This window comes from Amphiura filiformis, unplaced genomic scaffold (assembly GCF_039555335.1).
Source record: "Amphiura filiformis unplaced genomic scaffold, Afil_fr2py scaffold_100, whole genome shotgun sequence".
Taxonomy (NCBI): domain Eukaryota; kingdom Metazoa; phylum Echinodermata; class Ophiuroidea; order Amphilepidida; family Amphiuridae; genus Amphiura; species Amphiura filiformis.
Window position 1 is genome coordinate 1 of NW_027305564.1, and position 11,881 is coordinate 11,881.

The window sequence follows — 11,881 nt, forward strand, 5'->3', positions numbered from 1 at the left end:
TTCTGTGAGTCAACATAAAGACATACAATCAATCATCATGATCATACATACAATCTTTAGCAAAGTTACTTATCCGGCAGCCTTCTTCTTGTTGTTGATTGTAAAGTTCTTAATGTTCTTGAAGTATATCCTGATTAACAAGTCCTACGAAGATCACTGTTCAGCGAAGTCCACAGAAGACTTTTATATCCATTTTTATCTCCAAAATGGTGCTATTTTCACCTTTCACACAATTTCTAATGGACAACAGGTCTGCATTGCAGCTGTCTCCTTGTTTCCACTTACATTGACAGATGTGTTGTTTCATAAACCAGACTTTAGCAAGTCGACAACATTATATTATATATTCCTTTCTTAAGAAGAGGTACGCACTTTGACGTATTCTAGACCTTCTCCGATATCACTGGATAGACTACATTGACTACATTAGATATGTCAGGTTCGCAATTTCCTTTCTTTGAAGGCATAGACTGTTAGCATAGTAGCTAGCCCACAACAATACTATAGAATTATGTTTACATTATTTTGTTAATATACCAAATAAAAATCCCATTATATATAATAGTCAATTACTATTTTCACAATGTGCAATCTGGGAATTCCCAAGAACAATTGTAAATAGTATTAGCCTTTCACATTACATCATTTCCTGTGGGGAATTCCAATATGATGTCATATTCACTTTACAATCACAGGGGATTTTCCCAATTGTGCATCTATCCAAAATTAAAAATGATACAATTTGCTTTTGATCAATTTGATGCATGAGAGGGAATTCCCCAAAATGTCTCATGAGATAGAAAAAAAATCAGATTAAATTACTCAGGGCACGTCACATTATGCACCTAGAATTATGAACCTTCCGGTTGCATTATTATTACCAAATCATGTCACAGTATGCATGGTTGGGCTACATGTTGGAACCGTTTTTGCAAATTCTATATTGGAGGGCCAGAGCTGGAAGGATTCGCCTGATCCCTTGACCCTTGACCCCATCCACCAGCTATTCCACATTGAACTTTTCCTTTGCGATTCGTGTTACTTCCATAAGTGAAAACTGAAAAGAAAGATAAATAGAAAAAAGACGATGTTCATGGCAAATGTTGTGTTATAGCCTATGATATTGCTCAACGACAACGTTAGTCCATGGGCCGAACAGGGGGAAAAGGAGTATGCTACTAAATTGAATACAAATTCTAGCATTGTTTTTTGAAAAGGTACATGTCTGAAGTGTATAAAATATCATTTTATTAACAGCATCATGTACCCTCCGTTGGTATCACGAACCCTCCTGGCCCATGAATACATTGTTATAGGACATGAGTGCAAGAAGTAGGCCTTTTCATAATAATGATATGTGCTTAGGTATATATGTCCCTATTACATGTGTACATATGAAATGTCCACGGCAAATTCATCGTGACCTTTCCAGCCATAAACCCGCTTAGTGAAGATTAAACCGATATATGCAGTACTAAACCATTATAGTAATCAATTGTCCAATGCAAGCTTATTACCACGTGATAATATTAATCCAATGAGCGATCGAATTGTCCGCTACGGTCGACTAATCCAATCGATAATGACGCTATTGACATGTACGGGCGAAGCTCCACTGACTGAGTTTTGGGGTATTTTTCACTGGTTTGCTGTCAATACTCATCAAGGCGGTCCCCTGTTATTAGAGGGACTATGCTAATGATTTAAAATTTGACATGTAGAGAACAAACAATACTTGATTGACATCAGAAAGTACAGGACGGCCCGGTGAAGCAACATGTGCATTTGAATAACACGGGAGTTTGGATATAAATGGTAGATTTCTTTCTCATACAAATGTATGGTCCCCCGTTATTAAAGCTTGTACCGGGTTGAAAATTCAGATATTTTGAAAAAAAGAAAAGAAATTGAAACATAGAGCAAGTACTAAAGTACTACTAATCATAGCTTTTATACTTTTTGATATATGACGCTAACTAGTTTATCTCCTATATCTACAACACCGGGCTACCAGTAGGGGTCAATTGCATATTGTGAGTGCCCCTGTGTTGTGTGCATACATGTAGGCAACAATAACTGCATGATGTATTTTTTTTTCAATAACGGGGCGATCACTATATATCACAACTGGGGAAATCGATTAGATCTCCGTACAAATCGTTTTGAAGACCCCCCCCCCCCTGGATTTACAGACGTTCTCCTCCTTGCATAATGACTATAAATACCAAGAAACTGAAGTATGGCTGGATAAAATTGATCCAAAAATAGTTGAGACATCTCAGAAACAACACTATCTAATAAAACAAAAATCCACTTTGTGTGTTTGTAGATTGATTTGTTCACACCAATATGTGCATAATACAAGACCACCACCACGCTAATTGAAATCAGTATATTAAAACAAAACAATTACAACCGTAGCATCAAGAAAACAATGAAATTATTGTTTCACCTTTCCAGTTGTAGTTGTTGGAAATTCGTCTAAGAAGAGAATGTACTTTGGAATCAACAGGGTGTGCACCTAGGTGAATTAGAATAATAATAATATTGATTAGGGATTAGGCATACATAGAAAACTATACATGGATACAAAATAATTAAGAACGCATTGAGCATCATTAATATGTTACATTAATCCTTCCTGGCATTTCTCGTCTGGACCATTCCCTTTCTCCACGTGAACGATATATTTGACCAAAAAGGCGACATTTATTGTTTAATTATACAGGGTGATTCAAAATGAAGTAAACTCATGTTTGTACGAAGATATCACCTGTAAATGAATATATCATTGAAACGTCTAAATAAAAAACAATTGTTGTATTTGCTTACTGAAAACCCATAGTAATATGTTGACTGGTATAGCGTGATATTAAAATGCAAAATAAAGTTGTGTGGTAGGAGTAGTTTCGATCAATAATGCCTACATTATGACCTAAAGATGGGCCTCAAGAGTTCTTTTTCAATTTTTCAATTTCAATTTCATCATATTGCGCACACAAAGTATGGATTCAAGTACAATATGATATTTCAATTACGGCAACAAATTTTCATGAAATATGGGTCCGCGTGAAGTCCATCGTCTCTTTCGTCTTCAGTTTCCCACAGCTGATCGGATGTCAAGTACACGTAAGTAAGCAATATAAGAATGTAGGCAGGCTTTGAATCATTTGATTACAATGATCCGATAGTCTGAAGCCTCAGGGTCCGGAAGACCGCGAACTGCTAGTAAAAAATTTAATTATAGAGTAAGGCATGCGTTGCAAATAGACACTAATAGTGTCAACATTTTCCAAATAAGTTTCAGTCTAACCATCTGGAAGACTATGAATTCAGTGACACGAGTTATAAGAGTTATCATGGTTATACGAGGAGATATCCATACAAACTGCAACACCGTCGTAGTTGCAGTTTGGTTTTATACAAATAAGTATAACTCGGGTTTGGTGCAAGCAAATACAACAATTCTTTTTTACAACGTAGATGTTGTACAAAAGCGCAATATGAGTTTACTTCATTTTGAATAATATGCCATAAATTTTGCAATAAATGACGACTTAAAAATGTTTACTTCCGATGATCTGATTTTCTACAGGATTAGGATTTAGGACCAATTCTTTTTGATTGATGAATTAGGAATTTGAAGTACAAACCTTTCCTCGACAAAATTCCCGGATTTCATCCTCAGTAGGTGAAGCAGTCTTATCAACTCTGAAATAATAATAATTTCAAAATTTTCTCTTGGTAATAAAATCTGGCATCGATCTTTGTACAATATAATTAATCATTTGACTTTTGTCCGAGAAGTCATACAAATATGTTTGCACCATATTTATTGTTTTATCACATTACCACATGTATGCACTCGTGTTTTTAGCTTTCTGCATGTGCTGCTGTAATCAATCGAAAGGTCGATCAATTGATCGCTCGATCGATCACATAATCATTTCATAATTAAATTGTATAAGTGTTACAAACTAAAATCAAAAATCTTACCTGATACAAGCACAGATTTCTTCGCCCACTCTTTCATCGGGTAATCCCACTACCTATATGGCCAAATATAGCAACATTGGTGTATTAATAGTACACGGTTCAAAAATGCAAGTATGTCCCCCAAGACATTTTGGTATAATCCAAAAACTATTCGATCAATTTCCTTGATTAAAAATCTGGAACGGATGAAGTGGGCTAGCTTTTTGTTGCTATATATTTATCATCTTGACTAAGAAAAATCGAATGAAATCGTTGCAGTTTTGGGTACGTACCATTGCTGCGTGTACCTTAGAATGTTTGTACAACACAGATTCCAACTCTGCTGGTATCAAATTGACACCTTCCTTGAGAATGTTTGCCTACACAGTGTGAAAAAGAGAATATATGTCAAATATTTCTTTTATTTGAAGTGTAGATATACAACCGTGGAATATGTTTTTATGAAGTTTAAATATTCATTTAAAGATCGCGATATATCTCTAAACGTCAAAAGAATCGTAAACAATTGAAAGAATTAATATTATCATTAAAAAGGCGATCTTCAATATAATAATTACAGAACGCCAAATCATGGGATACCCTGTTTTCCTACCTTTTTCTTCCTTTTATTGTAAGAAAGCCTGTTTGATCCATCATCGCTAAATCGCTGAATTGAAAATGAATATTAAAGTCAACTATTATAGTCGTGTATCGTAATAAATAAGGTGAGGATCGATTTTTAAAATCCAGGTGACCTTCATGACCGCAAGGATTTTTTAAAATTTGAAATTCATGTATCAGTGACGGCAAATGCTGCAGAAATAACCAAGTTATGAAACTAAAACCGATGTAAGGTACAAATTTAAAAGTTGTAACCCTATCACTTTGGCTGCACGTTTCATGAACTGCTACATTATTTACCGTAACATCCCGTCTACAAGTATAATACATAGTACTTTTGGTGAAAGGTAAATTAATCCAGACACCGTCCATCAACAGAATTATAACATAATGAGTTTGAGCAAATAAATAACCGGTACAAGTTTATACAAACAAGTATTATTGTAAGACCAATCTACCGTAAAATTCCGTCTAGAAGCATATATACCTCTAAACGAGGGTTTTTTTTAACGAAATATATGAAAGGCCAATACCCTTCTCAAAACATTGCAATAGATTGGTCTTACAAATATACATGTTTGTACAGCCGCCTTTATCAGTAATATAGTTGTTCAAACTCCAATAACGTTTTTGTTGAGAGTGTCTGCCTCTTGTCTCTTGTGTCAAAAAAACCTCGTTTAGAGACATATATATGCTTGTAGACGGAATTTTACGGTATTGTATTGGCATATCTTGAGCTGTGTTGTTGTAATTTTCATCAAATACACTCTATATATATGCTTGTAGACGAGGTTTTACGTTATTGTGTTAACTATATGTACTATCGTGTTATTTAACCTTTTATTCTGGGAGCAACTTTACAGCAAACACACACTCTTATTTCGCCAATTAAAAAAGTCTTAAACAATCTTAATCAATCTTAAACTCGTGTTAGTTACGTGGTCCTCTCGTCGACATATTGGTTAAGGGCACTTAATTTTCTTGTTGTTTAAGGCTCAAATCAATAGTTGGTTAAAACTTTTAACCAATAAATGCATATAGCACTTTAACCAGCTTCAAGTTTAAGTGCTTAACCAACTAGGTTGTTTAAGGTCTTTTAATCAATATTTGCTTAATAACTCTAAACAGATAATGATTTATATGTTCTATTTTATCTAAGGATTGTTTAAGAAATACAACTGCTTAATCAATGGTTGTATTGGATTTAATTATGATTGGGACTTTCTTTCTTTCTTTTTTAAAATTTTATACTGAAACATAATTCATGATAGATTTGAAGTCATCAGATCTTGGTCAACTGTGAGATTCGTTCAAAAATACAATTTCATGCATAAAGTTTTTTTAATTTTTTTTATCAGTTCAACCCGCTATGTATCCGGGCAATGTATCCGAGTAAAAAAATAAAATCTAGTAAGCCTTTCTCTCTCGCATGCATTACGATACAATGCTAAAATACAATACATCAACGCTAATAAATTCACACACTCGATACGGTATCCAGCATACCGATACTTCAATGCATCTCGTCTACATTGTAAGCTATTGTGCGTATGCCCAAAACTGAACATCGCGGTACACACATTGGTGATATACATGTACCGTACACGTAGAACAGTACAGTACAGTATCGCTAGAATGTCAATCCCAATCTAGCAAATGAACGCATCAATATCCATCCTTTATGTCTCAATGATGTCTATGCATAACTTATCAAACGAATCTCGAGTTTGGTGCAACCTGATTGACTCAAACCTACCTATTTGAACGAAGTTTCAGGATACCATAAGCAGCACGACCAGCATTCACTCGTGGCCGCCATTTGCTTTTGTCATTTTAAACAATAATTGGTTAAAATTCCGTGGCGCGAGATGTATCGTTAAACAGGTAAAGTACAATTCCACTAAACATTGCACAGTTTAACGCCTTTTAACGTAACAAAAAATAACCACCTTTATACGCTCGAGTTTAACAGTCTTTTAACATACGTTAAACTTTGCAGATTAAGCGCAAAATCACGCCTTTGAACATTAATTGTTTAAAAATCTTAAACTTTTCTTCTTATACTTGGCGACTGTTAACTGCCGGAACAAGAGTGCAACAACGTTTTAAAAACCTTTTAAATAAGTTACATCTTGGCTTTTGGTTTAGGTAAAAACGTTTTAATAACATTAAAATGTCGGGTTATATAAAGGTCATGAAAACGTGTTAAAACGTTTTGTATGAAAACACACTACAACAATATTTTAAACATGTTTTCAAAATGTTATTGTAAACTATTTTTGCAAACATTTTTTGCCAAATATTTTGTCAATACTTTTAAATAACATCATATGTAAACATATTTGCACCCAGCAAACACAGAAATGTTCTTAAAATGTTTTTTCGAAACGTTTTAATAACATTTAAATGTCGGGTTATATAAAGGTCATGAAAACGTTCTTAAAACTCCAAATAACATTCTGTTTAGAATGTTTTGTATCAAGTTTAAAAAAATATTTTTGGAATGTTATTAAAACGTTTTTATGCCATTTATATAACCCGACATTTAAACGTTTTCTGTAAAACATTTGTGTTTGTTGGGCAGTAGATTATCAAAAATTTTTTTCTAATGTTATTAAAATGTTTTATATCCTTAATATACCCTTTCTATTACCCGACATTTAAATGTTTTCAGACAACCTTTTTATAACCTTTTGCGAATGATGTCGAAAACGTTTTGTGTTTGCTGGGTTAGTTGCCATGGTATGTCACCAGTCCCAAACAGACATGTCACTTCTTCTCATCTATTTTTGAGAGCGTAGGCTGTACATGTAGAATATAAAAAAAAAAAAGTTTCTTCTTCATTGACATCTTTGAGAGGGTAAATACCCTTTGTGTCATTTCCAAGGTGTACTGCTCACAATGTTTCGTTTTTCATTCATCACTGGCCTTTACTAATATTGACTCACCCAGTATGAATCCAACCATTGTTATCTTTAATTTCCTTTGTTTTCTCGTCATTGTTAAGGTAGTATTTGAGACTGGTATAACCCCGCACAAGAAGGTTTCCAACAGTATTGACAGGAACAATAATTCCCTTATCATCAACAATCTTTGTCTGCATAAGTAAAACAAAAAGCTTGGTCTGATGGTGGCCGATAATAAGCAACAAAATTCAGTTCTTTGTCCCCTTTCTCATCTTTGCCGACTTCATTAATAAACACCTCCATCATCACATCTCTGTTATCTTACGTGTCAGGATATTGAAATTTCCCATGATTATACTCTTTATTTCGTATTTCGCTGGTCGCAGCATCGAATCGCGCGCGTAAACGTAATCACAAAGAGCGTACATGCGTTCTTACAATTGGGCGGTTTGTCGGCACGCTTGCGGCAAACCGCAAAAAGCTTTGATATCACTACCGAATTTGAAGCGAACCAATGCATAGTAAACGAATCATTTAACGAAGATGGTATAGGAATTGTTAAAGACTTTTAAAAGTTGGCATAATAATAAATAGGATAAAATATAAAACAAGACTTGAGTTTCTTACCTCAAGGCCTGCTGTGGGATAAACCGCGGCATCTGCTATTTTTTCTGGTGGGTCCAAAGGAGCTCCACAATGACTTAGTAAAATTTCGGCCATGCCATAGCGATTCTATTAAAAGCAAATATGTGATGCGATCAAGCAAAATCAGTCGGAACTCGGAAATATTGATTTTGAGATATAGCCAAACAAAGGCAATATTTCCTTTTGTTATCCTATCGCTTTAATTGCTCATATCTTTGGAACTGGTTGTTCAATTTCAATGGGGGTTTCTGCAAAATCCAGCTTTGTAAATCCTTTTTACTATCCTATAAGAAACTGAAAATGTATTATTGCCGAGTTCCGACTGATTTTGCTTGATCGCATCACATATTAGTCAACAAGTCGATATAGACGCATATTAACTAACAACAGTGTACAATATAGATGAAATAACTAAAATCGATCGCTCAATAAAACAGGATCTAATCACTAAGTTAAGGAAAGTGTCGTTCATTTCATATTTTCTTGTTTTGTTCTTATTTTTTCGTGATCAGGATGATGTTCTTTTCCCTCTCACTTAATTTAAAATACAGCCAAAATTCTATTCAATAAACTATCAGTGCTTATGCTAATACTGTATTGTTACCTTGGTCCTATTATAAAGATGAACATATTAAATATGCTGGCTTACCGTTGTATGTGTGGCTATTTTGCCCATCTTCTGTCTTAGTTTGTGTGGAATTATACTACCACCTATGCTGACTAAAAAAGGAAATTACATTATTTCAGTTAATGATTGTCAAGTTAGCTCAATAAGGCGTTCGACTATGGTGCGAGAGAACGCGGGTTCGAATCCTGGTGGTGGTTTAGTACGCTCTCATGGATAAATAGAGCTAGCATGAAACTTCCCCTGCACCAGGATCTTACTGCTAATTGTCTCCATGTAACCCGTACAAGTCATGTGAAGCTGATCCTGGCTGCGTAGGTCAATTGTGGAATGTCTAGGGTGTGCACTTCTAAGTAGCAAAGTACTTGGGTTGTTGTTTAATGGTAATATGCAATGGTGTGGGGTAGTAGTGGTGAGCGACGACCTGTACAGTGTGCTGAGGCTTGCGAATCAACGTCAACGTAGCGCGCTATAAATCGTTTTGTTTAATTCACACTATATACCACAAATTATGCAGTTCTCCGATCATCTCGGACATTTTAAAACTTTATACTTTAGTAGTATTTTTTTTGCATTTGGTACAGTACATTCGTCGAAGTTTGCAAATTTATTCTGTAGTCGCTGGTCGGGAAAACCTCATTAATATGTGCATTTTCAATTTGACCTATTTTACAAATACGGAACAGTAACAAAAAGCAAATTTGATGCGTGTCTTTGCACGGACAGAAGACACAACTAATAAAAAGCACTATTCATTAACAGTTAAGTTAGGTATCAAAATGTGTATGCACTTGTGAGTGTTTTCCCGCCCAGCGACGTTGTTAGAGACAAGGCCTATATGTTTTACCTTGTTTAAAATTAGAGAAGTCATAAGAATCAATATTCGGTAGATTGACGAGATCATGAACGTGGTGACTTAATGTCGGGCCGCATGTTACTCTGTAAAAAATCAAGTCAACAAATAGTTATTGAAGTCATCATCATCAAAGTAGTGAGTGTTCGATGTTTGTGAATTCGAACTGAAGTAAGTTTGATTTACGGGCCATATATAAGCCCTTTTGCTCTCTTTGACGTCTTAAATTTGCCACTTCCGTTTGTTTTTTGGACGTATAAGGCAAATGTCTCAAAATGACCAACATGTGGGATAGCCCATTTTGCCTAGAAACTACAACAATCATTCAAATGATGTCTCGTAAAGATAACATCTGCCTCTTTAGGCCTACATGTAGCAAACCAAATACCTTTCGTTTTGAAGTGCTTCTGCCATAATATGTGCGTTGAATGTTGGAAATAAAACGATAGACGTAGAACCTCTAACAATAGGGAGGTAAGTCCCAAGCCAACTGTTAACGGCTGCGAATGTGGCCACTTGCATAAGCCGAAGAGACTCCTGCAAACAGTAACAAGAATTCGCCGTAGAAGTAATGATGTAACAAGATCAAATTGACCATGCTGAATGCATTGCCTTATGCGATAAGCAGCCTGCAGTCCTGCACTCATCACCTGAGTATGTGTAATAAACTAGATTGAATACGATACCGCTTTTTTTTTTTTTTTTAATCCGAAAGGTGCGGGTGCTTATCACAATGTAAAAATTCTATCGTAGAAATACGACCCAGGTTACCCCTGTTCTTTAATAGTGCAATGTACAGGAATGATGTAACTTCTAGTGAAGGGCAATACAATGTTTAGTTTATCAAAACCAAATATGTTGTGTTCCATTTTCGTCATTCATTCATCCGTGTTATAATGTCAAAATTATCAAGCTTGTTTTACGCACATTATAATAATAACAAAATCTTTAATTTGACACAAATCGCAAAGACCGTTGCAATTCATTTCTCTTATTTTCCAACAAATTACTTTTTCATTACCCAGTCACAGTCCAAGACGTTGACATCGCTTCTGAAGCCTCCTGTCATGGCGTTATTCAGAATGGAATGATGCGAGTGCACTGCTGGCTTAGGTATTCCGGTACTACCCTATAATAATCAATAAAACAATCAATCAATTACATTAAATCAATCAATCAATCAACATTAAATTTTTTGATTCAACTAATCTGATATTATGTCCGCACCGTGTAGTCGTGTGGAAGACTCTTTTCAAGGCTTCTGTAAAGAAATACCACCAAAAAACGTTGACAACGTAAAGAAAGCAGCAAGTTTAAAAAGCCCCACCTCGGCTCACTTTTTGAAACTTGGTCCCATTTGTAAAAGATACTGATTTAATCTTTGTCATAATTATCAACTTAAAAAAAAAATCCAGAAGTGTTATGTATCTTTAATGTGCCGATGCGATATTAAGTTGTTAGCATTCTGGAACGATCAGAAAGGTCATTATGTTGTTCTTGGCCAATATCCTATATGTTTTGTTTTATAATAATTATTAAGTTCATGACCAATGATTGAATTAAACGAATAACAAGTAGGCATGTTAATGGCAATGATGCTATTTTTTAAACGTTAAAAACACCGATATTCAAAATGGGACCAAGTTTCAAAAAGTGAGCCGAGGTGGGGCTTTTTAAACTTGCTGCTTTCTTTACGTTGTCAACGTTTTTTGGTGGATTTTCATTCTTTTATGAATGTAGCCAAGCAGCTCTAAGCTTGGAAAGTCATCGGGTTACGAAGTACTCCATAAAACGAATAAAACGAAAAATAGATGTTTGAAATTATGTTATCCTTGATTTATGACAGTAAATAATTTAATAAAACTTTATCAGCCGTTTATTTTGAAAACTTACTGGTCACTGCTACCGCGTGACTGTAATGTTAATAGGGATACATATACATTTTAATATACTTTAATTATTCAAGGCAACTAAGAAAATGTAAATATGAACAACACATACCCAATGTTGACGATGCCAGCGAGACACAGAGTCAGTCCGATTTACTTCAAATTGAAACTATGGGCTTATACTACGGAAGCGTCGAAGTGCCACGACTTAGCAAGATAATTATGTTTTAATGATTGTGGTTTTTGTAGCCCTGCGAAGGCAATCTAGTTGGATATCCAAATTTCGCGGTTGATAGTTCTTTGTAGCCCTGTGGGGCAATCTAGTTGGATTTCCCTATTCAGCGGCGGTTGTTGGCGGTCTTTCGCG

At 35.1% G+C, this 11,881-nt stretch overlaps 1 protein-coding gene and 1 long non-coding RNA gene across 2 annotated transcripts; both read right to left on the reverse strand.

Moving 5' to 3' along the window:
* Positions 1-21: 21 nt before the first annotated feature.
* LOC140144937 (medium-chain acyl-CoA ligase ACSF2, mitochondrial-like) lies at positions 22-4,364 on the reverse strand. Its single transcript, XM_072166734.1, has 5 exons — positions 4,269-4,364; positions 3,997-4,049; positions 3,654-3,711; positions 2,453-2,521; positions 22-1,057 (listed from the first exon to the last, which is right to left on the reverse strand). Exons 1-5 carry the CDS (start codon positions 4,269-4,271, stop codon positions 1,004-1,006), a joined length of 237 nt encoding a protein of 78 aa, XP_072022835.1. The 5' UTR covers positions 4,272-4,364; the 3' UTR covers positions 22-1,003.
* A 230-nt stretch (positions 4,365-4,594) lies between these two features.
* On the reverse strand, positions 4,595-8,188 carry LOC140144932 (uncharacterized). Its single transcript, XR_011857961.1, has 3 exons — positions 8,130-8,188; positions 7,545-7,693; positions 4,595-4,642 (listed from the first exon to the last, which is right to left on the reverse strand). It is a non-coding gene; the product is annotated as an uncharacterized lncRNA (long non-coding RNA).
* Between the last annotated feature and the right edge of the window lie 3,693 nt (positions 8,189-11,881).